Source organism: Amphichorda felina, assembly GCF_050947745.1.
Source record: "Amphichorda felina strain 45539 chromosome Unknown scaffold_1, whole genome shotgun sequence".
NCBI lineage: Eukaryota > Fungi > Ascomycota > Sordariomycetes > Hypocreales > Bionectriaceae > Amphichorda > Amphichorda felina.
The window spans coordinates 2,139,159-2,165,818 of NW_028145049.1; the positions used below are offsets into that span (position 1 = coordinate 2,139,159).

A 26,660-nucleotide genomic window follows, 5' to 3' on the forward strand; every position below is an offset into this window, starting at 1 on the left:
GAGGGCAGAGGGGCGGCGGACGTCCGTACGAGTTACTCACTCGTAGACGTTGCAGGCTGGGAGAGCCAAGTGCAATGTCCCAGCGCCATGGCTTGAAGCGCCTAGGAGAAGCGGGATGGCCCAAGGCAATGGCCAAAATGGGGCCAAGATGGACAACGTGGGCATGGTTTCCTCGTTACCTCAAGGCTCGAGGCTCGAGCTGGGCCAGCTCAGCGGGCTGGCGCATAGACAGATGAGATCATGGATGGCCACAATTGGCTGATGTACAGACCACCGACAGGGGGGCTCGAATCGAAGACATGTCCGCATGGGAGGGGCGCCCAGGCGGCCCAGGCAGCCCACAAGATGCACCACCCATGGGATGGCTTTCCCTTTCCGCCGTTCTTGGTCGAGTGACGGATCGTGATGTAGATGGGGGGATCATGGGTTTGTGGACATGGATGGATGTGGGCGACCGACGAATGCGGTTGGAGCCTTGGAGGGTGGGCCCGTCGATTGAAAGCGGCAGGGCTGCTGGGGAAAGTAGTGGAGGGGTTGCAGGGATCTACGGCACTATCACCAACAGATCACCACCACCACTGCACCAGGTGGCAGGCAAGAGGCAGGCACGGCGCGTTAGTGTTAATACCAACTTTACCGCTGCTTCTTGCTCCTGGAGCTAGGCCAGCGTGGCGCACCCACCAGCCGCTGTGGCTGCGCCGGTACCTGGCGACGCTGCGATGCTCAGTGCTCGGATGTTATTATTAACCCCCGAACGGACCAGCAGCCCCAGCAGCCCCAGCAGCCCCAGCTGAACGTCCATGATAGTAATAATAAGCCTTTTGACCAAGCTTGGAATGTTTCAAAGAGCTTTCAGCTCAGGCCAATCCCGTGTACGTGATGCACGACATTACAACATATTGGCCCACAGACACCCAATGGCACGGATCCGGATCAAGGCGGCAAACGGTGAGCCGACATTTCGCCATTCTTCTGCAACAAATACGATGATCAAATTCAGTGAAGGTCTGGGTCTTGGCACACTGGTGAACCCCTGAATTGGTCCCCACCTATTGACCCAGCTCGCTGCTGGCCAGCCCACCTATACGGTGTACCACCTCCGGCCCTGCGGGTCGCCGACTGCAGGATCACCGCATGCCAGGCAGGCAACTACCTGGTCAACTAGTACCAGTCACAGTGGTAAGAAGGAAGAACTTGCAGGCAGCTTGCAGCTTGCAGAGCTGCAGGCCGCTCTGCACTTTGCGGCGGTGCCCTTGCCGTCCCGTGGCATTGAAGCCCGACGACTCTCTTTTCCCGAGAAGCTTCCATTACCGCGGGACATGCGCCATCGCAGCCGTGTTTGGTCCAAGGCCGCCAAGCCACAAAGAGGCATCGAAACATGGAAACATCGAAAACATCTTCACGGCCCCTCCGTCCCGGGCATTCTTCGAAGACGACGGCACCTCCGTGACCCCAACATTGGACGAGCCGCGTCCAGCCCGCAGCCAAAATACTGGCTTCGCGCCCAATAGTCACCCAGCTAGCCCAACAAAGCAACGACAGCTCATCCACCCCACGCGCCGTTTGCTGGCGCCCCCTCTGGACTCTCTCTGGACTCTCTGGACTCTCTGCACGTCCAGCTCACCACATGTCTCCTTTGCACCCCTGCTGCTTCAAATTCTCAATGCCCTCCTCGAGCTCCCAGCGAGTCAGCCATCACGCCCTCTCGCGTCTTGGCTTACTGGGCCCGAGGCGGCTGGATAGCCTCGACTCGTTGAAGGATGAGAGCGACCGCGTCTAAGATTGCGCGTCCCCACCGGGCCCCCAGCCTCTACGAAGCCACCATTCACCCGATTCACCCGGAAGCATGTTGTGCTGCCCGATCCCACCAAGGGTCACCGGATCACTTAGTTGACTTCTTTTCTTTTCCCCTATTTTTTTTTTTTTTTTTTTTACTTCTTTCACGGCTTCGAGGGTACTACTTCGTACTCCGTAGTGATAGGACAGGAAGTCTCCGTGTTTGTATGCTCGTAATCTGCAGTCGCGTTTCGTCTGGAGGGTTCTTGCGCAACTCGGCTCGTCCCAGCCATTCGCACGGTGATAGTATGTAGACGTCGTGACGACTTACACGAGTACGAAGTCTGTACGAGTATCCGTAGTGTTACTCCGTGTGTCTCTGTACTCGTACTTAGACCCTGGCGGGGAAATACCTGGGTGATGCAGCCATCATTCTAGACCACTAACCTAGGATAGAGAACGAACTCATCATGATTTCCCTAGCTTCCACGCCGTGCAACGGCCACTTGACTCGGGATCATACCCACCAACAGTTCGTGATACTACTACGTACTACGGGATGTACCTATTTGGAAGCCCGACCGAGAGGGATCGTCTCTCCGCCTGGCCATGCCCCTTCTGCGGGCCGCATTTACAAGTTTGTCTACGATGAGTCAGTGATCGCACCAAGCACCCCTACCACAACGGCCGCACTGCTCCCACACGATACCACCTTAACTACTTCGTACTATGGTTTTCCATATTTGCCGTTTTATCAGAAAGATCAACCGGCCTGCGATCAACATGCTACGAGTAACGAATCTCACGTACTCGTACACGTATTAGTAACAGTACGAATACTACGTGATACGTTGTACTCTGGGACCCTTGAGACACCAATACTCTGATGTGAGGCGTACCATGTCATCAGCGGCCACCGCATGTGTCGCACTATCGGTCCCACGTTCCAGGCTATTTCACGTGGGCCTGAAATAGAACAAACGTCATGATACCAAACTCCGAGGCATCCAAATGCAAATGGGTATTATCTGTACATAGCATTCGTAAATGCCGTGCCCGGATACAACGTCCCGGGCGCGTCAGAGACAACCCCGTCAGCAGCAAAGAGAAGCCGCCCACTATTACTAAAGAATCATACAGAGTTGTAATAAAAATCAAACATGACGCATTCCCAACGCCACTATCCAGTCTCTAAACCAATGACACCCGCTCTTGTCCCAAAATTGTCCAGATGTTGTTACCTCTTCGGCACGCGAGTATTAGGGATCCTATCACCGCCGTGCTTTGCTTGGCCTGGTGCTCCCTTACTGCTTCTTGGGCGGGGTGCCTTCACTTGAGGCTCCCCACGTCTCGTACTGTGAGCCAATGTCGATATCGTCTTCACCGGTAGCAGCAGAATCTGCAGCATGGCGTCGAAGGGGAATAATATGACACGCATGGCCGTGTCAGCCAGCCGCGCCAGCGTGCTCCTGTACGAGGTGCTGTTCTTGGCTGCCACAGCAGCCAGCGCAATAGCATCCTCCAGCCGAGCATCGACTTCGCTGAAACGGGACTCGGTCTGCATTTGGAGAAGCGTGGCCTTCTTCTCGTACCGTCGTACCGCCCGGTTCAAAGCATCCAGCTCGGGCTGGATCCCGCTGCGTACCTCTTGGATCATGGAGGCCTCCTGTTTCCATCTCTCTGCCAAGTCCGGCTCGCTCTCTTTCCGATGAGCTGTCGTCCCGTCACCAGATCGCTCCTCAAGGTGTTCTAGTCTTTTCAATATCTCGTTCAATTTCCCGCTGCCACCGCCCGCACTCGATCCATACGGGTTCCTGTGGACTACCCGCTGCAGATGCAATGTCCGAGACTGAACAAGTTTCAACATGTGCGAGAAGACCCGTAGCTCTGATACCAGACAAAAGATCGTCAGGTTGTAGTTGGAGACAAGGCCCTCCGAAGGCCGACTGAGCTGTGCTCGTATTGTATGCAGGAGGTATGCTGCGAGTAACGGGAGCGCAAAGCATGCCACTAGAGCAAAGAACTCGTACATGTAAAGTTCACGTATAGCTGATCTTTGCTCGGCCGACAATGACGTGGGCTCTCGCGGCTTCTTTTTCGCCGACGACTCCTCCGCCTCCACCACCTCCTCCTCGGGAACGTCGTCTAGAGGAGAACCTGGTCCTGGTCCCTCTGGACCCTCGAAGTCACTGTCGTCGTCGATGGCTGCCTCGGTGCTCGTCTCGTGTTTCATACGTACCCCTTGGGCAGCGTGGTACCAGATCCTAGAGATCTCAGCATAGAACCAGATGAACAGGCCGTAGTCGCAATATACTCACCATGGCTGTGTAACAGACCAATGGAGGAACACTCCCGATAGCCCCAAGAGCAAGACATCCGTGGCCAGGGCACTGCCATTCTTGAAGAGAGCGCCCGCAAGAGCCGGGAGCAGCGCAAATGCCAAGGATATAGATGCCAGTGATGAGGACTCCTCGGGCGGGGAGAATTCGTCGGCGTCGTCGCCACGGGCTTTCGGATTGAGTATGTCGCGTGCCTCGCCGAGGCTGTAGTCGGTGAAATTCGAGCTCCGGCGGCGCGGGCCATCAAACCCAACGTCGCCAGATGACAGATGGCGTAGAGACGGACGCTTGCGTGTTTCGTCGACGGTGAAGGAGCGACGGATGGCGTGGCCAGAGGAGGCAGCGGACGATGAGGTGGCCATCCCCGAGCTAGCTGACTTGTGCGAGGCAGGTGCCACGTTGGACACATCTTCTTCAACCATGGCGGCGGCGATACATCTGCGATGGAGTCGCCAGCTCTTGCTCTGAGGCTCGTGGGATGGTATGGGTGGAGGTGACTCTGCCGTCCCGGAGTCTGGGACTGGAATGTTGCCCCCAGTTGGCTGCGTTATCGGTTGGTTGTCGCAGTGTCGAGAACGTCACTGCGACGGCTGAATCTGGGGAAGTGGGCGCTGCCGCGCCCCTTGCATGGTAGCGGGGACATTGTGAGAGGGGCGCTTCTGTTTTCTGTCAACCCGAATCTGATGCCCAGGCGATCGGGAATGGGTGGGGTGGCAAGCATTTCGAAGAAGAAGGGCACTTTCAATATTCGATAATTCAGAGGAGCAGGGAATGCCTTGCATGGATGGAGCTCTAGAGGTAGAGTTTGTATTGTGGCTTGAGGAAGTCACTACTTACCTAGGTTAGTACTAGTATTAGTAACTACTCCGAACTTATTAGTCGACTTACACAGCCAGCTCTAGAGAGACATGAAGGCCTTAAAACACCACCAAAGTCTTATCTAGGACCATAAGTTACTTGAGCAGAGGCGCATAATATAGAAGTACGAGTACTCTTTGTTAAGCGAGAGACGCCTACGCCAAACACAAAAAAAAAAAAAAAAAAAAAAGGCCCAGTAACATTATTCACCTACATATGCGTTAGGTGGTACTCCGGTGATCGACCATCCATCTTTATACTAGTATCAAAATATCAATCAAGCCATGGTGCCAATGTCTTTTACAAGAAATGGAAGAGCATAGAATTTTACAGAATGTGTGGGGTCCAGAGGAAAGGAACCTATTTTCTTACTGATGGGTCGTAATTTCGATATGAGCAGTATTAAGCTGGTCATTTTAAGAGGCACCATTGCGTCACCCGCCTACAGGTGAACGCGTCTCCAAGGGTCCGAGGCAGGCATTTTGGTAATTATGCGTAAGGGCACATGGGCTGAGAACTCTTGCGCAAATTTGCGCTGCCGATACGAAGACAGCTCTCAATATATTGATGACGATTGAATCCCTCGGGTCGGCCAACATGAAGTTCAGCTTGGACGTTGTGGCCCTGCAAGTTATTAATCTCACCACCAACAACAAACGGTGCCCAACGGGAACTACGCCGCATCGCGTTAACTGTTGGGGGGAAAGGCCCCTTCCACTAGTAGTAATTTTTTATCCGGCGGCGCAGGATCTGAAAGGGTATATCTTCGCCGGCAGCACCTCGCAGCCTTAACTCTAGGCCTTGGAAGGCTCTAATACTACTGGGTACCTTATCAAGGTTCGAACACCTGCCAACTCAGCATGTTGCCATTGTTGGCCATAGACAGCGCCGCTAAACCATTCACGGACCGTCCCCTAAATTTCCACCCTGGCGCCAACGCTCGCGCCTGCCCTCGAGTCTCTCCTGGCTGCAACGTCCACGTACCATCAGCATTGGAGTTCTCACCGCCCGCGCTGCTCCTGCTCCCGTTCTTGCTGCTACTGTCGCAAGTAGCTGCCAAACTTGGTTACCTCCCAGGGTCCCGTCACGTGAAGCGCTGCGCGGTCGTCCCAACGGCGACCGTGCCTCCGTCCTCCCCACGGCTCCTCACGCCCCCAAGCCGTCTGCAACTTGGACCGAACCAGCCTCCCTAGCGATACCACCCGCTGGTATCCGGCCGGACGACGTCGCATCACCGAAACTAGTGCGCGACTCGCCTTTCACTCGCGATCCCATTGCAGCCGCCGCAGGCGCCCTTGACCCTGACAGCCACCCCCCGCAGGCTCCCTTCCGCAAGCCACCACCTAGCAACCGCCGGCTTCGACAGGGTCCGGCTGCCCGTCTCTGGAACCCGTCGAACTCGACCCCCCGCTCCAGCCACGGCGACCAAAAGCGGCGACAACGAAAACGCCGGCCGTCGACACCGCCTCCGCCTTCGGTCCCCATCAACCATCCGGAGCTCGACAGCTCCGCGGACGCTTCCGATCCCGTCGGCACGGGCGCCGGTGACTACCCGCTCCTGACGCTCCCCCAGGTGCTCCACCTCCGGAACTCGGACTCGCGACGAAGCAGCCTCCAGGCAGAGCGGAGAGCCAGCAACGACCATCGCGTCAGCCTTCCCCCGTCTGTACGGGCTTCCTACGACGAGTTACGATCCCTAGGCCCGACGCCAAACCGCCTGGAATTTGAATTGGGACTTGAAGAAGAGCGTCGTAAAGTTGTAGAGAGCGTTGTTAAAGTCGATAAAGGCAAAGGCAAAGTCACAATGGCAGCCACAAACGAAGAGGCGGGCCAGTCCTACCCCCGGGATCTGGAGCGAGGCCCCGACGTCATGGAACCGCGCCATTCGACCACCTCCATGGGCGAAGGGATCGGCTCGGTCATCTCGTCCTCAAACTCGTCAATCATGGGAGAGGATGTGCAACCCGACGACGAGTCCTGGGGGCCGCAGCATCCCTGCTATCCTCACATAAACCCCCATGTTCCGATTGATTCACCAGAGCACTCGTCGACGAGGATCATACGGATTAAGCGAGACTGGATGATCCGCGGCGACCTAGCGCCGACATTCTCCAACCTCTATCCCGAAATTCTGGACCCCGCGGGCCTTTCGGAGCAGGAGTTTCGACACATCATTGACAAGCTTAATGGGGAGCTGATCCCGATCTTCAACCCCTTCAGGCTGCGGAACATTGTGGACGCCGTTTTGGGGGTTGTTACCGGGTGGCTATGGGATGATTTCGGCTTGACGTCTGCCAAGTCAAGGCTGAACAAGCTTGAGAAGTGGATCGAGGATTGGAATGTCAAGAAGGCGAAGGCTATGGGGTCCGCAGATGGCAGTGCCATGGCGCCCAAGCTGATTTCGCTCCGCCGGACGGGGTACATGTCGGTAAGTGGCTCCTAACGACGACTTGAATACTGTGGGGGAACATGTTCTAACAGAGCCTCAGCTGGACATTCAAATACCTGATCCGGAGATTGCAGCAGCTCCAAGCACCGCTGGCCCGGGCGGATCTCGCACGAGTACCGCACTCCCTCTGGAGCCCCCCTCACCGGTGGTGGCTGCCGCTTGAAGCAAGCAAAAGACTGCGTGCGTCTATTATTCGTATTTCCGGTGCCGCGTTTGATACCAATGCATTTACGGCGTTTATTGGGTTGGACTTGATCAAATGCTATTGCGATGAAGCAAGCCTGGGTATTTTGACATGGAACATGTTCGATTGAAGTCGTGGCGTTAGATGAAGGAATGAGTTAATAGCAACAATGACAGACCAGGGGAGCTTACGGTGGGACAGCAGTCCATATCCCCGGGGTAGACAGGTCCTTAGACGAAGTTCATACTACTACTAGCACTATTTACTACCAATGGTAGCACATATATCCAAGAAACGCCCGATACACGGCCTCGCCCGATGAGCCATAACGTAATGACCCCAGCTGGTTGAATCTCTGCAAGATTAAGCACCCAGCGACATCGGCTTGCTGCAATGCTGGTCGTCTGCGTCAGATCGGCAGTGAACCGGAGCCGCATTCACCCCGGCCGGCCGCCCCCATCCAATGCGCGTCCACGTGGATGGTGAATCTCGGAGAAGCGCCGAGGCGACGTCGGTTAGATATACGACCCTTGTTCCTCTTGCCATGCTTTGCCAAATTTTCGGGTTTTCAATCCCACCTCATTGATCCTCGCTATGTGGCGAGTCTCGGAGTCCCTTGATTTATACAAGTATTGAAAAGCAGCCCCCTTGGAGGGATAGTGTGAAGGAGAAGAAGAACCATGGCCCCTTCGACAGACACGATGACTGCCACTCCCACCAACGGCGCTGCCCCCGGCCGCGATGAGAAGACCCCGGCATCGAAGACGCGCAAGGTCGTCGGCTTCGTCGCGAGTCAATGGCTCACATTCGGCTTTGGCCTGGCCTGTCTCCTGGCGCACTTCTTCCCATGTAGGTCCTCTTATCCCTCCTAAGCTCCGAACATTGCTAACTAGCCCTCGCTAGCTGTCGCAGCCCACGGCGGTGTCATCCGCTCCGAATACAGCGTCGTCTATGGCGCCGTGGCCTTCATCTTCCTCGTCAGCGGCCTGTCGCTGCCGCCGCGCAAGCTGCGTGCCAACATCACCAACTGGCGCCTGCACATTGTCGTCCAGGGCATCAGCTTCATCCTCATCCCGGCCATCATGCTCGGTGCGTATACACCCTCCCCCTCGCTTTTTCCTCCTCCTCTATCATGGCACATACTTGTGCGCTAACAGGCCAAGCCATCCTACACATCTGCCTCGCCGCCGGGGCCCTCGAGAGCCACACGCCCTCGGTGCCCATCATCATGGGCATGCTGACCACGGCCTGCATCCCCACCACCATCGCCTCCAACGTGGTCATGACACGTGCCGCGGGGGGCGATGACGCCGCGGCCATCGTCTCCGTGGTCGTGGGCAACATCACCGGCGCCTTCCTCTCCCCCCTGCTCATCTACGCCTTCATGCCCTCCCACGCCGCCTTCGACCCCTGGCGCCCGGCCAGCCCGGCGTCCCTGGGCGCCATGTACGCCAACGTCGCCCAGCAGCTGGGGCTGAGCGTCGTGCTCCCCCTGCTGGTCGGCCAGGTCGTGCGCGCCCTGTGGGAGGAGAGGACAGTTCACGTGCTGGAGACGCTGAAGCTCAACAAGGTCTCGGGCGTCTTCCTGATCCTACTGGTGTGGTGAGTTTTCTAGTACCTCTGCAGTCCCTCAAATACATGTACCTGATGTTACATTACCTTACCTTGCTCGTTGATCACTTACACCGTCCCCCCCCCCTCCCAGGACCACCTTCTCCGGCGCCTTCGAGACGGGCGCCATCTACGACCTGCCCACCTCCTCGGTCCTCTTCAACGTCTTCATGAACGTCGCCCTGTACCTCGTCTTCACCGTGCTGTGCTTCTACGCCGCGCGCCCTCCGCGGCGCCTCGCCGCCCTGGTCAACCCGCTGGTGCTCGAGTCGCGCCTCCTCCCGCGGCGCGTCGGGCGCGCCCTCGCCATCACGCGCATGCCCAGGGCCCAGACCGTCGCCGTGTGCTTCTGCGGCGCCGCCAAGACCACCAGCCTGGGCATCCCGCTCGTGACGGCCATGTGGAAGGACGCGGACAACCTGACGAGGGCGTATATACAGATCCCCGTGCTGCTGTACACTATTGAGCAGGTGGGTTCCTCGCCCTGCAAGGCCCCCTATCCATTTTTACCCCCTACCTTATCTCTTTCTTGTAGCTGACTATTTTTGGGTAGGTGTTCATGGCACAGCTCCTGGTGTATTTCTTCAGGTGGTATCTGGCTCGGGGGGAGAAGGAGGATATGGATATGCTGGGTGATGTCAGTGAGCAGTCGGGGCAGGCCGAAACGACAGCCCAGGCCGCTCCAGCGGGGGAGAGTCACTCAGAAAAGCCACAGGCTCAGCAAGTTAGCAGCTGAGTGCTGCTCAATTATATACGGTGAACGCTGTATTATCTTGCACGTAATGGAATGGGGGTTGAGCAGCTGGTTCGCATTGGGACGGCATTTAATACCAAGTACGGAGTAGACAGTCCTTGGATGGGTAGCTACACATATCAGTAGCCATGTGTTAGTCAACTGTTCACATCAATCATAAGTTCACAAAGGCAGTACGAAAAATACGTTTATGTTTGCACTTTTTCTCATTTGCACCGTTCTACATAACCGGGTATCCTTCATATATCATAGCCAAAAACATCCCACCAGCACCTGACAGGCAGGCAGCTGAGCCCCTCTAGTCCTTGCGGATGAGGCTCTCAAACAGGGGCTTGAGGTGCTTGGCGCTCTTCTTGGGGTATCGCTTCTGGCCGTTCTCGTAGTCGACGTAGCAGACGCCGAAGCGAGTCTTGTAGCCCTCGGCCCACTCAAAGTTGTCCAGGAGGGACCAGGCAAAGTAGCCGCGGACGTTGACGCCGTCGAGCGCGGAAGCCGTGGCCATGGCCTTGACGTAGTCGTCGTAGTACTGGAAGCGCAGCTCGTCCTCGAGGATCTTCTCCAGCGGCATGTCGTTCTCGCCCTTGATGCTGGTGCCGCTCTCCGTCACGTAGATCTTGGGGTAGTTGTAGCGCTTGCTCAGGAACTTGAGCAGGTCGCGGAATCCCGGGGCGCAGGGGCGCAGCCAGGCCGACTGGGTCTCGGGTCCGATGCAGTCGCCGTTCTTGTTGAACGCGGTGGTCTCGAGGTTGCCGCGGAAGTCCTCGGGCTCGGGCTCGCCGTCCCTGTGGCGGACGTAGTCGGCGGTGTAGTGGTTCATGCCGTAAAAGTCATTGGAGCCGTGGACGAGGGCCTTCTCCTCGGGGGTAAAGGTAGGCAGGCGGTCGCCGAGCTGCTTGCGCATCGAGGCAGGGTAGTCGCCATGGTAGATGGCGTCACCGAACCAGCAGATGGAAAACTCGATCTTGCGCACGGCAGCCTCGACGTCGCGGGGGTCGGTAGCGTCCCAGGGGAAGGTGGCGTCGCCGTTAAGGACGATGCCAATCTCGCCACCGTTGGTGGCCTTGAACTCGTCACGGTACACCTTGACGGCGCGGCCGTGGGCTACCAGGAGGTTGTGGCCGACGATCCAGGGCTCGGTGGTGCTGTCGCCAACGGGGCTCTTCTCGCGGTCGGAGGTGCGGCCGGGGGCGAACTGGCCGACGCTGTAGCCGAGGATGGAGGAGCACCAGGGCTCGTTGAAGGTGATCCAGTTCTTGCACTGGGGGAAGGACTTGAAGCAGACGCGGGCAAAGTTCTCAAAGTCGAGGGGGAACTCGGTGCGGTTCAGGAGGCCGCCGTAGCGCTGGTCGAGCTCGTCGGGGACGTCCCAGTGGGAGAGGGTGATGAAGGGGGTGATGCCGGCGGCCAGCAGGTCGTCGCAGAACTTGGAGTAGTGGTCGATGCCGGCCTGGTTGATGGGGTCATTGCGGCCGCCCTTGGGGATGATGCGGGTCCAGGACAGGGAGAAGCGGTAGGCCTGGGAGCCCAGAGACTTGAGCAGGGCAATGTCCTCGGCGGTGCGGTTGTAGGAGTCGCAGGCGATCTCGCCGGAGCTGCCGTCGGCGATCTTGCCAGGCCTCTTGCAGAAGGTGTCCCAGACACTGGGGCCGCGGCCGTCCTTTTCGATGGCACCCTCAATCTGGTAGCTGCGGTCTTGTTAGCGGGATGATGCTATGCAGTGGCTAGCCACGTGGTACACCGGGCAGACACATACGAAGCCGTGGCAAAGCCCCAGACGAAATCGCTAGGAAGAGCAGCCATGATGTGCGGTTGTTGGACGGAGGGTATCACTTCGGATCGTCAAGAGCAGGGAGATAGATGAGAGGGTGTGGAGGAGGGGCAGAGGGATGGCCCGGACGGCGGAGCAGCCATGGCGTCCCCCTATTTATACCAGTCGGTGCCAACACGCGATGCATTTCGCCGAGCCCATCGAGGCGATGGAAATGGTCCCGGAAATGGTCCCGCACCGGACCGTGGCGACCGAGAGCGACGAGACGTGGAGCGTCGAGGTTGGAGAAGCAAGTCGGGGTGGTCAGGTGGTGGTGGTGTGGAGGGGCAGTTGAACAGGTTCGCGAGTCACGGCATGGAGGGGAGGGGAGGGTGGCCCCAGGGGGTTCAGGGACGGGGACTCACTCCATGGACTGACTCCATGGAGGGCACCCCTGGGCCCTGGAGCAATAGAGGGCACCCACCCCCACGCCCCAGGGGTCCAGCACCCCAGGTCCGGGCAGCACTCTCTCTGCATCCCAGCCACTTGCGCCTCAGTCGCTGCACCTCAAGTCGCTGCACCTCAGCAATCCATACGGATGGCAATGCTCTCGACGCCCAGACAGGCACCGCTTCCAGATTCCAGACTCTCGTGAATCCCCATTGTGGCTCTGGAAATTGCCCGAGATCGCGCTGGTTCTGACCTCGTACCCACTGCCACTTTATCCAGGTTCTGAGCTAATACCTGCGGCTGAATGTCAGTCCGTCGACTTCGTCGACTCTTGTCAGTCGACGCTGGTATATAGTTCCGTTTTTGCATCAGAACAGCGGGACCGCAGCAGTCGTCACCCCTCGAGGACGGCGGGGGTTCCGAATCGAAAAATACGAAACCTGTCAGGCCATCGTCACCCTACCACGGACCACGGGCCCTCCCCAAGCTCCCATTGACCACAGGTGGTCCATCCAGGCCTCGTTCCGCTGGCCTAAACGAGTTGTCGGCCCGCGACTCCGGCCTTCTCCAATTTTTCTGCCTTTTACCCTCTTGGTCTCTCTGGCGTCGTGTGGGGCTTCTGGACTGCCCCTCCTCCGTGCCAGGATCTCGGGGCTTTTGTGGGTGAATCGCGGCCCCTCTTCGCCTCTCTCCCCCTCTGCAGAGCCAGTGGCTCTTCTCCAATCCCCAACACACCACATCACTAATATCCCATCCCCCCATCCCCATTGCTACACCCGTCACCCTCGAGGCGCCGGTATATTGCCCATCCAGCCCGTGAGCTGCATATTAGTGCAGGCTTTGTTGCTCACAGCCTCATTCTGCAGCAGCCGCCACCGCGCCAGTTTCACAGATAGCACCCGCGTCTCCAGCACCAAGCACCTGGGGGTAGCAATTGGAGCATCGCGGCCACCTTGGCCGTCAACTCCCATTCACGGGTTTTGCCTCTGCCGAACCGGAACAATATGCACCCTCGGCATGAGAAACTCGCCCGGAAGTCACGCTGCCTCCCCGGATCCTTCTGCAGAACTTTTGGCAGAGGCATTTGGCGACTCCTGACACGCATCGCCGTTTCAACAACCTCATTGTATCATTGGCTAACCGTCCCAGCCCTACCTCTGACCATCCTCTATCGTGCGGTGCTTGCGAGGCCTGCAACGAATAGACTATCCGCCCAAGGATGTGAATCGTGCGAGCATCGACTGCTGCCGCCCACAACCGCATGGGGTTGGATAGATTCCACCACTTTGGAAACGCCAAATTCGTCCTTTGTTTGTCTCCGAGCTTATTGATCCCAGCCAAGTATTTCTCCGAAATTTTCTGAACGCCGTTGTGCCATTTTATCCGCCTTTGGTAAACAACCAACCTCCCATATGTCGCCGTGTTTCCTCGTCCGTTTCCGTCGTCCAGCCTCCTCCGCCCAACGCGGTGTCCTTCTTTGGTGTGTGGTCTCTCGGCATGGCCGCGGTTCGTTACGATCGCTCTTTCGTGCCTGTTGCAACATCTGAGCTATCGCGTTTCCGCTTTCCAGGGTTTACCATACCCATATCCACATCCACGTCGCTGCCGCTGCCGCTGTCGTCATACTCAATCACTTCCCACTCGACCCAGACCCGACCGTCGTGCGACCTCTCCACGCCGCGGCTCCGGCGCATCTTGCCCAGCCGCGTGCCCTCCACGAGGCTGTCGAACCACGGTACGCCGTACGACTGGCGCAGCGCCGTGGCCCGGCTCGCCTGCGACCCCGACGACGTGAGCTGCTGCTGCAGCTGCTTCTGCGGCTCCTCGTCGCTCTCGTCCTCGAGGTCGCTCGCGTCAGGGATCAGGCCCATGTCCTCCAGGTCGCGCAGGTCCTCGCGCAGCAGGCTGCCGAGGGTGAGGTTGATGTACTCGGCCTCGCTGCGCGGGTCCTCGGACCAGTAGCTCAGCGGGGTGCCGCAGTAGCCGCAGAAGTGCCGCTTCGAGTAGCTGTGGCTGGGGTGGGTGTAGACGCGGCGGATCATGGCGTGCGTCTCGTCGGGGAAGAAGGCGTGCGTGGTGCTATGGTACCACGACAGCGGGACGCGAATATAGGCTGCCAGCGGCGTCGCCAGCGAGACCTCTGCTTGCTGTATTAGATTCCGTCCTCGTTATGTTCTCCTTTGCTTCTCATGCTTCGTGTGCTCGTAGAAGAGATCTAGGGGGGGCCAATGTCCCCCCGCTGTAAGCTTCTTGGGGATACGTACGATGTTCAGGCTCCGTGTTGAAGAGCACCTGGGCTTCGTCCAGGCCGTCCTCGGGAACGGCGATGATGTAACGATTGCGGCCGCACTGGCAGCCGCCCCGCAGGGGCCGGAGCTCAGTCATGCTTGCTTGATGCCGTAGGGCCTCTTCTCAACCTTGTAAAAAAAAAAACCTCGATGGATACGCAGGGGGGGATGCCAATGGAAAGCTGGATGGCAGGAGTGAGAGGTTGGTGATGGAGGGAGAAGTTTAAAAGCTTGGGCAGGAAGGCATTGAGGAATGGAGGAGCTCCTGTGTCATTGAGTGACGACACTGCAGTCAACCGCCAGTGGCCACACCTCTTAAGAGCTAGCTGGGCTGGTCCCACAAGTTCCACAACTTCCACTACCGACTCCCCCAGGTGGGTCTCCTTGGGAATTCCGTTTGCAGCTCCTCACTACAGCTTCAGCTCAGCCTCTTTCGGTTCCAGTCAGGCGACGATGAGCGTGCAATAGAGTTCAGAGACATGGGCAGCACGACGCTCCCGCCTGGCGATGCCATCCCCATCCCCCGTACCACCGCGCCCATGCCCTGCCTGGGTTATGGCGTCTACAAGATCCCCCCGTCTGCCGCCAAGGAGGCCTGCCTCACGGCCCTCGAGGCAGGTTACCGCCACATAGACTGCGCACAGCTCTACAGGTCCGAGTCACAGGTCGGCGACGCGGTCGGTGAATCACCCGTACCGCGGGACCAAGTCTTCCTCACCACCAAGTTCAAAAAGGCCAGCGGCGGCGAGGGGTCCGTCTACGAACAGCTACTAGACAGTGTAAGGAGAATTGATGGCCCGGACGGCTACGTTGACTTGTTCCTCATCCACACGCCCAGGTTCAACGGGGGCCACACTATAAGGCAAGTGTGGGAGGCCCTGGAGAAACTGCACAGCCAGGGGAGAGCAAGGGCCATTGGCGTGAGTAACTTTGGCATCCAGCATATCAAGGAGATGAAGGCGCATGCCTCGATATGGCCACCGCATGTGAATCAGATCGAGGTCAGAGCTACCGTTCCGTGGGGCTCTTCTCCGCTCTCCTACTGACAATATTTCAAGCTCCATCCGTGGTGCCAGCAGCGAGATCTCGCCAAGTACTGCCGGGACCAAGGTATAATTGTCCAAGCATACAGCCCGCTCGCAAGGGGGTCGAGGCTCTCCGACCCAACACTCTGTTCTATTGCCGAGCAGTACGGAAAGTCTCCCGCCCAAGTTCTAATCAGATACAGTCTCCAGAAGGGGTGGGTACCGTTGCCCAAGAGCCAGGCTCCCTCACGGATCAGACAGAATCTTGACGTCTTTGACTTTGAACTCGGGCCAGGTGACATGGAATTGCTAGATGCCCTCGATCAAGGGGCGCAAGGCGCTCTGTTTCCTTCCAATGTAAACTAGGCTGTATCTACACTAATCGCCTCCATCATGTCGCTGCGACTCTGTCGGGGTAGTCTCGCTACGCTACTATATACACACTCCGAACGCCGTTTCTATGCCACGCATCGCACCGCCTGCAAAGTCACTGGCCCGCCATCGCCCGCAGCTTCTTCTTCTCGATCTTTCCCGTGCTCGTCTTGGGCAGCTCCTTGACAATCTCGACCTCCCTGGGTACCATGAACCGGCTGATCCTGCTCTCGCCCTTGGCCCACGCGATGATATCCTCCCCCCTGACCGTCTTGCCCTCCTTGACCGTCACGAAGGCCTTGGGCCGCTCGCCCCACTGCTCATCGGGGACGGAGACGACGCCGGCCTCGAGGACGTCCTCGTGCTCGACAAGCATGGACTCGAGGGCGACCGAGGAGATGTTCTCTCCGCCCGAGATGATGATGTCCTTGGCACGGTCAAAGATCTGGGCACTGCCGTCGGGGTGCCACACGGCAAGATCGCCCGAGTGGAGGACGCCGCCGGCAAAGAGCTTCCGCGTGGCCTCCTCGTCCTTGTGGTACCCCTTGGCGCAGATGTTGCCGACAAAGACAATCTCGCCGACCTCGACGCCGTTCTTGGCGACGTCGACGATGACGCCCTCGGGCTGGTCGGGCTTGATGACGCGGATGGGCAGACTGGCGATGGAGCCGTGGCCCTGGCGGGCCATCTTGGCGTACCGGTCCTGGGGGGACATGGTGTCCCACTCGGGCATGTGGTATGACTTGGTGATGGGGCCGTATGTTTCTGGAGCAATCAAAAGTGAGCAAAAGACCTTACAAAAAAAAAAAAGGGGGGGGGGGGGGGGGGGGGGGGGGGGCCGCCTGTGATGTTGCAACTTACCAGTCATTCCATACACATGAACCGGGATAAGATTGAGATTGGTCTTTTAGTGGCGTGTCAGTTGGTGATTCAACCCAGAGAGAGAGAGATGGGCGGGATGAACTTACCATCTGCTCAAACAGGTGCCCGCTGGGTGGGCTGGCGGCCACAGTGACACGGACGGGCTCGGGCAGGCGCACTGCCTCCTTGGCGGCGACCAGCAGGGTGTTGACAGTGGGTGCGGCGTTGAAGTGCGTGATCTTCTCCTCCTTGAGCAGCTTCCAGATGAGCGGGTAGTCGATCTTCCGGAGGCACACGTTCAGGCCGCGGACAGCCACCACCGACCAGGGGAACGTCCACCCAATGGCATGGAACCTTTGTGTGTCAAAACCGTCAGTCAAGAGTCCTATAGAAACCCAGCCGCCAAAATACGGCGGGTGAGGGAGGGGGGGGTAGCCACAATAGACTCACATGGGAAGCGTCCAGAGATATCTGCATTTCCCGTGGCTGAGGTTGGACTCGATCACGTTGCCGAGAGCGGCCAGGTAGGCACCGCGGTGGGTATACTCGACGCCCTTAGGGCGCGATGTCGTGCCCGAGGTGAAGGGGATGGCAAGGACGTCATCCTCGTGGTCGGCGTGCGAGTGAAGGCCGGTCCAGCCTGCGGCTCCATTTGCGCGGTCGTACTCCAGGCCCTCTAGCACGGCCTTGTCGTAAGCCCCCTCGTCGACGTCGGTGTCCTGACGGCGCACGTGTCAGCGGATCATGTTCCTAGTCCAGCGCCATGGACGAATAGTCCCATCCATGTCCTTACCAAATCCACAATCAGAGGCACGCTGGGCCTCTTCTTCTGGAAGGCGCCAAGCAGGCCGACAAACTCCTGGTCCACAATGATGCAGTCGACTTCGGCAAAGTCGAAGACGTAGGCAACGTCATCCTCGCGCAGGCGGTAGTTGGCTGGGACGATGACGGAGCCGGCGGCGACGATGCCGTAGATGGACTCGAGGAAGGCGGGGGTGTTGGGGGCGAGGATGCCGACGCGGCGGAAGCCGTGGGACTTGATGTAGTAGGCGAGGCCACGGGCGCGGTCGGCCAGCTGCTGGTAGGAGCGGCGCAGAGGCACGCCGTTGGTGGTGATGTGGAAGACGGCGTCAGCCTGGGGCTCGATGGCGGCGGCGCGCTCGAGGAAGAAGGTCGGTGAGAGGTGGTGGATATGCGGCGGGGGCGCGGGAGGATCGCCCTTGGAGGTGAGGTGGCCCAGAATGGACTTGATGCGGGAGGGAGCGCCAGACATGGTGGGTGGTGGCAGTCTGTTTGGAGGAGGAGGGAAAAGATGGGGGGGCGAGGAGGGACGACGGGGGACAACGGCAATCTGGACAAGCAAACGGCCGGGTTTGGCACAACTATTTGTACAAGAGAAGATGAGAGCTGGACTCTGCTGGAGCGCCAGGGTCTGCCCGCCATTCCGCGTTTCGGTCCTCCAGCGCCATCTGGGGGCGTTCAGGTCGTGTGGAGAACAGCCATGTGCAGGTACAGCGCAGTGACGGCATTCTGGGGCAAAGACCCCCTGTATCGCCCCTGACCCGGGCTATCCCCAGCTACCCCGCATGTATAGTACATGTACTTGTACCTTGTGCCTGCCCCCAGGCTTGGAGGCGAGAGAGCCGAGATCTGCCAGGTATACCCGAGTAGTGCCATTGGATTCGACCTGACAACTTTGTCGAGCTCAACATCCCGTGTCTGTGCTGCGTGTCTCGCCCTCGCCATCGGGATACCAGTAATACAACACGCCATGCGGCCCATCACGACCTGGACCAATTCCTCAACCCCCTGGCAGGTGAAGCGGTGCGTGCCAGGTCTGTATGGACTTTCCGGTCGACCGGTTATCGATCTCGGTTGACCCAGGCTTTGCCGAGCATAGCCAACTCTGTCCGTGTACTCCGTACTTGTAGCCTCCAGGTTATACCCGGCGCCTTGCTAGTATTCGTACTAGCTGACATTACGTATCATGCCTGCCTACGAGTAACTGCTAGTTAGTATCTGCCGATAGTATTGGACACTCTATTGATCGGTTCCGACAAGTCGACATGGAGCCCCCCCGTCAGCCCGTCATCCCCACAGAGTCGTCAGCCAGTCTGGGAATAAGGTTATTGTGCCATGTGATTGCATCTCATTGACTGCCAACTGCTACTGTCGATCGATCACCTTGACCTGATACTACTACACTATGAGGTTAGGGTTAGCTGCTTCGGCCTATATCTTAGGGTGGGTATCCGTAATACTGGGCACTATGGGAGGTGGGAAATGTATTTTTTCCCTTTCTCGGCGGGCGCCTTATTGGATGATATCCTTGTCAATCCCCTATAGAAATTGATCGATAGGAGCAGTTGGCAGTCGATGAAATAGGTACCATATCTGTCTGCAGGTTGCAATGGGCGTTGGAATACGATAAACAAAACCATTTGCCACCAGTGAGCGATACAGGGTAGGTGGCTAGCCATACAGGGTAGGTGCTTGGACCAGGCAAGATGTACTCGTAGCTCGACCAAACGCAATGATGACTGATCCTCGGAATGGTGCGCTGGTTTACGGATGAACTGCGATGGAACATGTAAGTCGCGATTGGCGAGGGCTGGTTGGATACCACTCCTGGCGGTCTTATCCTGTTTGGGCACCGGACAATTGACGACGAGTCGACAGCGACAAGTCGACTGCGACAAGTTGACTGCGACAAGTCGACAGTGACAAGTCGACAGTGGCTGGTGGCAGTTGGCACTGGACGGGACACACGGGATGAACGTGACACATGGTCCTTGAGGCTAGGAATAACCCTCGAGCACCAGACGTCTCACCGTCGCAGGGCCTCTTCTGCAGCTCTGCTTCCATTTCTACTCGTATTTGCATCATGCGTTGACTCGACTGTCTCCAGGCGCCCATCCACCTCCTTCTTTCATCTGCAGCACATCACCGTCGTAAGACCAACCTCGTCCAGTACATGGTACTACTAGGTACGTGGTAGTACCGTCGCGTAGCGCTGGTCGACTTATCGCGTTGCGATTGCGACAGCCCACTTTCGACTGCCTTCGTCGCAAACTCGCAAGCCAACGAGGCCACAACTGCCTCGTGTCTCGCCTCTCCGCTGTCCTCGTGTCTCGAGCCGAACACTGTCTCACTGATTCTAAAGTCAACCGCATTTTGACTTTGGGCTTGCGAAACCCCCTCGCAGGTAAGCATCCGCGCAAACGTCTTCACCTCCCACCCTGCCCGTTGTTCTGCCATGCGTTGCTCACAATGCACGTGTACAGCTCTACCCACCGATTCATGGCCTCGCAGAACCCCGACAGGAGCCCAGCCGCGCGCCCGGCTGCACGGCGCTTGGCCTCCGACTCTCCCCAGCATCATCGCGACGACTGCGATGACCACGACGGCGGCGCTGGCTTGAAGCCCCCCCAACGGGCCCAGACCTTCCAGAATGGCTCGCCTGTGGAAAGGGCCCGCGGCAAGCCGGACGCTTCCGATGCCTTCGAGACCAACGACAACAGCGACGCTGAGGACGGTATTGAGACCGCTCGCGCCTCCATCGAGCTCGACGTCTTGCCCATTGAGTTGGTCACCTTGACGGATAGGTGTGTTCTGATCCCGGCCGCGCTACCGATATCACCCCAGTTCTGACCTCGAAATCGCCAGCTTCATCGAGTCCCTTGGCGCCAAAGTCCACCCGACACCCCCCAGCATCGATAAGCTTTCCCAGCGCTTCCAAGATTTCTACGCCCAAGCCTCTTCACACATCGACACTCACATCCGCGCCCTCGCCTCAAGGCAAAGCCGCGATGCCTCTCCGGCGCCCTCCTCCTCCTCAATATCATCCGCCGCCAACCGTCTAAGGAGCAAGGCTTCGTCGCTCAGCGCCAAGGAGAAACCCAAGAATGAGAAGGAGCAACAGATGATTACGACCGAGGAGCTGGCGGGCCGCAAACAAGCGCGCAGAGCGATGGAGTCGAAGCGCCGTTTGCTCGAGGAAGCCGTGGAACGGAGACTCTGCGAGGGTATCTACGACCGCATATACCGGCACAAGAGCACCCAGGACGAGGCACTTGACGACAAGCTCCGGTCCAAGACGGCTGCCCTGGCTCTTGTGGGCATCGGACCGGCGGACTTGGGGGTTGACCTTGGAGACGGCTCAGCCGACTCCCCCGAAACAACGGCAGAGAGGACCGGGGAGATTCGAGAACGGCTGGAGCAGGCCAGGGTAGACCTGGTTCGGATGCATCAGTCCAAGTACCCCCTCGGAAAGCTCAACCACTTGAAAGCGGCACATCGGAGCATCGTCGACACGTTAGCTCACTTCCATCCCTCGGCGTCGGCCGACGAGATCATGCCGATGCTCATCTACACCCTCATCACCCTGCCCCCCGAGAACCTCCACGTTATCAGCGACACTCGCTTCATACATCACTTCCGTTGGGAGCCCAAACTCACTGGCGAAGCGGCGTACTGCATCACAAATCTCGAAGCCACCATCAGTTTCCTCCAGACCGTGGACCTAGCTACTCTGCGATCAGACGAGCATCCTTCTGGTCCACCCAAGAACCGGCCTGGGACCCCAAAGACGGAGACCTTCCCCCCTGCCTACCCCCAGGGTTTGACACCTGCTACCACCGAGACCACCAAGGTCGATGCGACGGCATCTAAACCAACAGCCTCCCCATCGGGGCTCAAACCCACAAATACGCTCAGGAATCGGCGGCTGAGTGACCTAGTCAATACTCCTGCGCAGGCCTTTGGCGCTGCGAGCGACGCTGTCTTCGCCACAGCTGACCAGGGTCTCAAGACGGTGTCAAACAGCCTGGGCGACAGCTACAAGTTCCTGATTGGCAAGCTCCGCGAGAGCCAGGATAGCCCGCGTGAGGCCATCGCCGTGCCCAGGACCCTCGACGACGCCCGGAAGCTCGTCAGCACACCCCCTCCCGAGGAAGAGGACGAGGAGGCCGACCGGCTCAAGAGACCCGTGGCGCGCGAGGACCGCGTCCTCAACCTCATCAGCGGGCGCCGCGACCACAGCACGGATAGTGCCGTGAGCGGCCGCAGCGCCAGCTCGTCCAGGCTGAACAAGGTACTCTTTCCCGACGACCCGGCCAAGTCCTCGCAGCAGACTCCTCCCCCGCCGAGCCAGACACCCCCGGTGCTCGACCAGATGCGCACCCACATCACCAACTCCTTCAACCCCATGGCCCGCCTGTCCAACCAGATTGGCATGATCCGCTCCTTTGGCCGCAACGCGTCCAACCCTCCCGCCTCGTCCAACGACCCGAGCAAGACGGCCGACGGGGGTGACTTGGCAACTGTGAGTACAATATCTCCCCACCCCCGCGACGGTGGCATCCCTACATCTGCCACTAGATACTGACTGCTCTCAAGGCCTTCCCCGACATCGCCGCGGCGCTCCCGCCCAAGACGGCACCGCCGAGGATTGCACCCCCGAACAAGCGCTTCATGGAACTGCAGAACCCAGGGGATCTCAAGCTGAGCGAGGTGCTGGATCTGCTGAAGGACTACCGCCGCTTGGCAGGGGCGTTGAAGAACATGGATGCGTTTGAGGAGAAGTGATTCGCGGCGACTGGGTCATTGTAATGAATTTTTTTTTTTGGTCTCTTCCCTTGCTACACTGCATAGCCATCTCTTTTGGAGGCCCGACTTTGTCAGGCCAGAAGCGTAGTTGGTGTAATGGGGATAGTGAATAGATATCATGTGTGGGTGGTATAAGATTTATTGACAAGTGGTAAAAATTACTACAATTCATGTCGAGTCGAAATCTACATAGTGACGCCGGACACGATACGCCCCCAGGCACCCCGACCCAAATTTGCAAGGTCTATCTATGCCTTCCCAGTGATAATAATATACTAGCAGTAATACTCCCAAGACACGTCTCGGTAGGCCGAAACAAATGCACAAAATTATACCCCAAAAAGTCACTGATACATGTCTCATCCCCATTCAATCGTCGACATGTGGGGCGTCGACTCTGTTCGTCGAGGGTGTTGCGGCCGCGACTCATTCGAAGGTAGAGGTGCAAGCCCGTCAGCATTCTCGCCCTCCTCCTCATCGTCCACCACGGCAGTGTGGAACGATTGCGGCCGTCTAGACCCAAAGGAGAAGACTCTGGACAGTGCATCTGATCCACTCGACTTGGTACGGTGGTGGGTATGCACGATGCTGGGTGGCACCACGGGGCCGGGGTGCAAGAAGCGGCTGATAATTTTATGGTCGTGATCTCTGCTCAGGCTGCGACCGCGATGGGCGCTGCTGCCTCGGCGTTGGGCCCCCGACATGGCGGTCGAGTTGGCCGTGTTGGAGCGGATGAAGGGCGGCTGCGCCTCCTCGGTCTCTTGCTTGAACCGAGACTCACTAGGTAGGATGACGGCTCGATCGAGGCCATAGGGAAGGCCGCGGTGTCGCCCTCGGATCTCCATCGCAATAATGACGAGTTTGCCAATAGTGCTGAACTGTGAGCACAAAGAGGCGTCGACATTGGGGACGCCGAGACTCATGCCGACAGTGCCATAGGCACTGACAATTTCGAAGAGAATGTCGAAGAGGCCAAATTCCTTCCTCTTCAACTTGCCTCCTTCCGTTATGGCAAGGATGAAGAAGCCGAGGAAGACGTACCACAAGTCGAAAGAAAGCTGGCGACGCAAATGATTGCTGACGTAGGACACAGGATTAGCGTTGAGATCTGTTTCGTCGTCGTCGTCGTCGTCGTCGTCCTTCTTCGCATGGTACACCCCCAGCGACCTTTCCTCGTAAACGTTGGTCCTCCGGATGGAAATGGCAATAGGGAAGACGGAAATGTACATCATGAGCATATACAGCACAGGGATGGCGGGGTGAAGCTCTGCCAAGGGCAGAGACACAAAGCCTGCCGTCCGGGTCGATGCGGCCTGGAACAATCCATTGACCACGCGCGAGCCACCAGATAGCTTGTCCACAACGGCTGAATGCAACTTTGGCCTCGTCAGTCGCTGGTACATGCCAAGGATCAAGTCAACTTACATCGAGCACGAAGAAAAACACCAAATCCAACACGTTCAGGATGACCAATATCCAAAAGAGCCACCAATTGGCTCCTGATGGGAATAATAGCGTGAAACATCGACGGGGGTGGTCCAGGAGGAACTGCAACTCCTCCCAGATCCCCGAACCCTTGGGGACGAGCTTGGACATAACCCAGATGATGAAGCGTAGCATGACTGGGAATCCAGTGTTGCCGATAATGATGAACCACCACATCACCATTAGCACGTACTGTGATGTCTGGAACGAAATCATGCTGTCGGGTGTGAGCGTGAAGCCAACGTCCATGAAGGATAGATTCGCCGTCCAGAAGCCCCACCAAGTTCGCGAAACGCCGGACCTGGTGACTATCTCCCCATAATAGTTCTTTGCAATAATGTAAGGCAGTAGAAAAGCAAGGGCAAGGAGCTGGAAACCCCAGAAGTATCCCAGGAGGATGAGGGCCAGGGTCCGCAGGGACCGATACTCGATGCCGCCCAGCTCTTCTCGCTGTTCTAGAGTCAAACCGACAAAGTTAGAGTTGCGACCCATGGTTGGCGTGTAGCTCAAGTACGGCATGTCGTCCGCCTTGTCCCGCGTGAGCGCGGATCTTAGGGTCTCGAGTGTCTTGGCCCGTCCGGCACGAGGCGCCCGCGGGGGTTCATTGTCCTCGTGTAGCTTGTGCTGATCCCGGTTGAGAAATCGCGGCCTCCGGAACCTCAAAGCCTCCAGGGTGCTTCCAAATACCCTGGCATCGTCACTCAGCTCCTGGACGAGTTTCGGGTGGCTGGGCTCTTCGATGGTGATGGTGGGATTGCGCGGCATGTTCCTCGAGTCGGCGGTAGCTTGATCTGGGCGCGACTCCCGAGTTCTGGGCACAAACAGCGTTTGACCATCCTCATGCTCATCTTCCTCATTGAGCCTGCGCGGACCGAGACCCCTTTCTGCATCTCGCGGTCCTGGAATGCGGAGGACCTCATTGTCTTGGTTGCGCTGGCGCTCGAGAATGGCGATGTGTTCGGTATTGGATCGACGGCGTATGAAATTGATGGGGTCATCTTCAACCCCGTCACTTCTCTTAACGGTATCTGCAAAGGTGATGGTCGGACCATGATGGTCATGGGGTTGCTGGGCCCCCTCTCCTTGAGATTTGTTTGGCGCAGTGTCATCGTTCCCCATGGCCCCTCTGCTTGGCTGCTTCCCCTCTGCAGGGTCCATCTCCTGGCCCGGCTCCTGGTCGGTCACAGCAGTGTCACTCCCTTCGCTGCCATTCTGATTCTTGCGAGACTGCTCGCCATGGCCGGCATCGTGTAAAACGAGACCGTCGTTGGTGACCCTGGGCGGTCGCCCGGAAATAGGCGAAACAACGGTAATGTCCCGACCATTGACACCCTCCCTGGCGCCCTCAACGTCACCCCGGGCTTTTGATCTAGATTTGCTCAGGGTGGTACGGCGTTGTCGCGCATCCCGGACGACACTCTGGAACCGTTTTTCGAACCAGTACAGCCGGAGAAGGACGACGGATCCGTGGAGGGTGATTGGGTTGGACAGCATGGGGAAGATGTACATGGTAATCTGCTGGGCCAAGTTGAGCTTGTTGACATCAACGGGGTTGAGCCCAGCCTGGGTGTTGACGCCGCTGGCAAAGAGCAGCGCATCGATGTAGCGCAGCTCGCCGCGGCCGGCGCCATAGATGATGACGGAGGCGATGATGGTGGCGCCAATGATCCAGAAGTCTGCATGTCTCGGTTAGAGAAGAAAGGAAGGGTGGGGGCCACGTGGTGGGGTGACACGAACAGTGGGCAGTGATAAAGTTGAAGTGAGGCTTCCTGGACGCAAAGAGGGAGGTGAGAGCCTCGTACTTGGCCTCCAGGTAGCTCCGAGCTTTCTGCAACATGGTTGGGAAACAGAGCCTCGGGCGCCCGCGATGAACAGATGGTGTGGGAAAGTACCGCGGTCCCAAGTATAAATGCTATTCGAGCAAATGCTGCCTGTGAATTATGTTTTTGTCCCCCTTGCAGCTTTGGCAAGCCCCGATCGCTGTCAGCCGTGCGTCCAAGACGAGGACGAGACAGAGGCGGCAAGACAAAGAATCATTATGTCAACGGCGGGTTGAAAGGGGAATGGATGCCAACGGATGCCAACGGATGCACTGCGAGTCGAGTAGAGAGGACAAATGGGTTCTACTCGTATAAAATGGAAACGAGGATAGATGCGGGAGAGATTGGAGAGACTGGAGGATGGCGAGACCGGGAGAGAAATTTTATGCCCTGTTGCGTGTTGTTGGAAGGCAAGAGCGTCGGTCGGCGCCCAGGGTGGGAATCCCGGACTTGCAGGTTTTCGGCTTATCAGTGGCCTGTGAGGCTGCGATATTTCGGTGGTCTGAGCACGCTCCTCAACGGCTGGATTGGCCACCTGGGAACGGAACCTGGGAGTTTTGGCAACCCGAATGCCTGTCAGACCCGACTGCGAGTTTGATGATGATGAGGCCAGACCCTGGAACGTGCGCCGTCGAATCGAAGACGGGGTCCGCGGCACGTTGGTGGCTGGCTGCTGCTCGCTGCAGAGTGCAGTCGGCTGAGGTCGGGGGGTTCAGCGCGCCAAGTGGTCTGGGCGATTGGCAATTGCCGCCTGTAAGGAGGAGACCGTCTGGTACGCGGAGCTGCAGAGCTGGGGTCCCTTTCCCAGTTCCCGTCTTGTCGCACAGGGCGCCCTCGCGTGCAATCTATGCAGCTGATGGCGATATCGAAAGGGGCCAGACCGCCTCCCTGCTCCAGGCTGATAATAGGAGAGGAGGAGGAGACGGGACACGGGAGGAGAGGAGCGGGCGACGGCCTACGTGATGCGTAGGTGCTTGGGCAGTAAACTCGTACTAGATCAAATGGTTTGTGGGGCACAGCGGCCTCCGAGGAGC

The 26,660-nt window shown here is 58.1% G+C and overlaps 9 protein-coding genes across 9 annotated transcripts; 4 read left to right on the forward strand and 5 right to left on the reverse strand.

The window, feature by feature from the left end:
* Positions 1 to 3,013: 3,013 nt before the first annotated feature.
* ACO1O0_000691 (uncharacterized protein) lies at positions 3,014 to 4,537 on the reverse strand (the record flags this gene model as incomplete). Its single annotated transcript, XM_083190188.1, has 2 exons — positions 3,014 to 4,040; positions 4,095 to 4,537. 2 exons carry the CDS (start codon positions 4,535 to 4,537, stop codon positions 3,014 to 3,016), a joined length of 1,470 nt encoding a protein of 489 aa, XP_083054047.1.
* A 1,296-nt stretch (positions 4,538 to 5,833) lies between these two features.
* On the forward strand, positions 5,834 to 7,585 carry ACO1O0_000692 (Golgin subfamily A member 7/ERF4 family-domain-containing protein; the record flags this gene model as incomplete). The annotated part of the gene is made up of 3 exons (XM_083190189.1): positions 5,834 to 6,000; positions 6,051 to 7,401; positions 7,463 to 7,585. The coding sequence occupies 3 exons, from the start codon at positions 5,834 to 5,836 to the stop codon at positions 7,583 to 7,585; spliced, it is 1,641 nt and encodes a 546-aa protein (XP_083054048.1).
* A 722-nt stretch (positions 7,586 to 8,307) lies between these two features.
* On the forward strand, positions 8,308 to 9,953 carry RCH1 (putative sodium bile acid cotransporter; the record flags this gene model as incomplete). Its single annotated transcript, XM_083190190.1, has 5 exons — positions 8,308 to 8,455; positions 8,510 to 8,695; positions 8,764 to 9,208; positions 9,312 to 9,687; positions 9,771 to 9,953. 5 exons carry the CDS (start codon positions 8,308 to 8,310, stop codon positions 9,951 to 9,953), a joined length of 1,338 nt encoding a protein of 445 aa, XP_083054049.1.
* A 316-nt stretch (positions 9,954 to 10,269) lies between these two features.
* On the reverse strand, positions 10,270 to 11,771 carry ACO1O0_000694 (glycoside hydrolase superfamily; the record flags this gene model as incomplete). Its single annotated transcript, XM_083190191.1, has 2 exons — positions 10,270 to 11,656; positions 11,725 to 11,771. The coding sequence occupies 2 exons, from the start codon at positions 11,769 to 11,771 to the stop codon at positions 10,270 to 10,272; spliced, it is 1,434 nt and encodes a 477-aa protein (XP_083054050.1).
* Positions 11,772 to 13,679: 1,908 nt separating this feature from the next.
* Positions 13,680 to 14,553, reverse strand: ACO1O0_000695 (uncharacterized protein; the record flags this gene model as incomplete). The annotated part of the gene is made up of 2 exons (XM_083190192.1): positions 13,680 to 14,308; positions 14,433 to 14,553. 2 exons carry the CDS (start codon positions 14,551 to 14,553, stop codon positions 13,680 to 13,682), a joined length of 750 nt encoding a protein of 249 aa, XP_083054051.1.
* Positions 14,554 to 14,935: 382 nt separating this feature from the next.
* Positions 14,936 to 15,502, forward strand: ACO1O0_000696 (NADP-dependent oxidoreductase domain-containing protein; the record flags this gene model as incomplete). The annotated part of the gene is made up of 1 exon (XM_083190193.1): positions 14,936 to 15,502. The coding sequence occupies one exon, from the start codon at positions 14,936 to 14,938 to the stop codon at positions 15,500 to 15,502; it is 567 nt and encodes a 188-aa protein (XP_083054052.1).
* A 466-nt stretch (positions 15,503 to 15,968) lies between these two features.
* ACO1O0_000697 (uncharacterized protein) lies at positions 15,969 to 17,987 on the reverse strand (the record flags this gene model as incomplete). Its single annotated transcript, XM_083190194.1, has 5 exons — positions 15,969 to 16,618; positions 16,715 to 16,757; positions 16,822 to 17,068; positions 17,165 to 17,433; positions 17,508 to 17,987. 5 exons carry the CDS (start codon positions 17,985 to 17,987, stop codon positions 15,969 to 15,971), a joined length of 1,689 nt encoding a protein of 562 aa, XP_083054053.1.
* A 1,997-nt stretch (positions 17,988 to 19,984) lies between these two features.
* ACO1O0_000698 (VPS9 domain-containing protein) lies at positions 19,985 to 22,300 on the forward strand (the record flags this gene model as incomplete). The annotated part of the gene is made up of 3 exons (XM_083190195.1): positions 19,985 to 20,298; positions 20,360 to 22,037; positions 22,112 to 22,300. The coding sequence occupies 3 exons, from the start codon at positions 19,985 to 19,987 to the stop codon at positions 22,298 to 22,300; spliced, it is 2,181 nt and encodes a 726-aa protein (XP_083054054.1).
* Positions 22,301 to 22,680: 380 nt separating this feature from the next.
* Positions 22,681 to 25,643, reverse strand: TRK1 (cation transport protein-domain-containing protein; the record flags this gene model as incomplete). The annotated part of the gene is made up of 3 exons (XM_083190196.1): positions 22,681 to 23,697; positions 23,747 to 25,482; positions 25,544 to 25,643. 3 exons carry the CDS (start codon positions 25,641 to 25,643, stop codon positions 22,681 to 22,683), a joined length of 2,853 nt encoding a protein of 950 aa, XP_083054055.1.
* Positions 25,644 to 26,660: the final 1,017 nt, after the last annotated feature.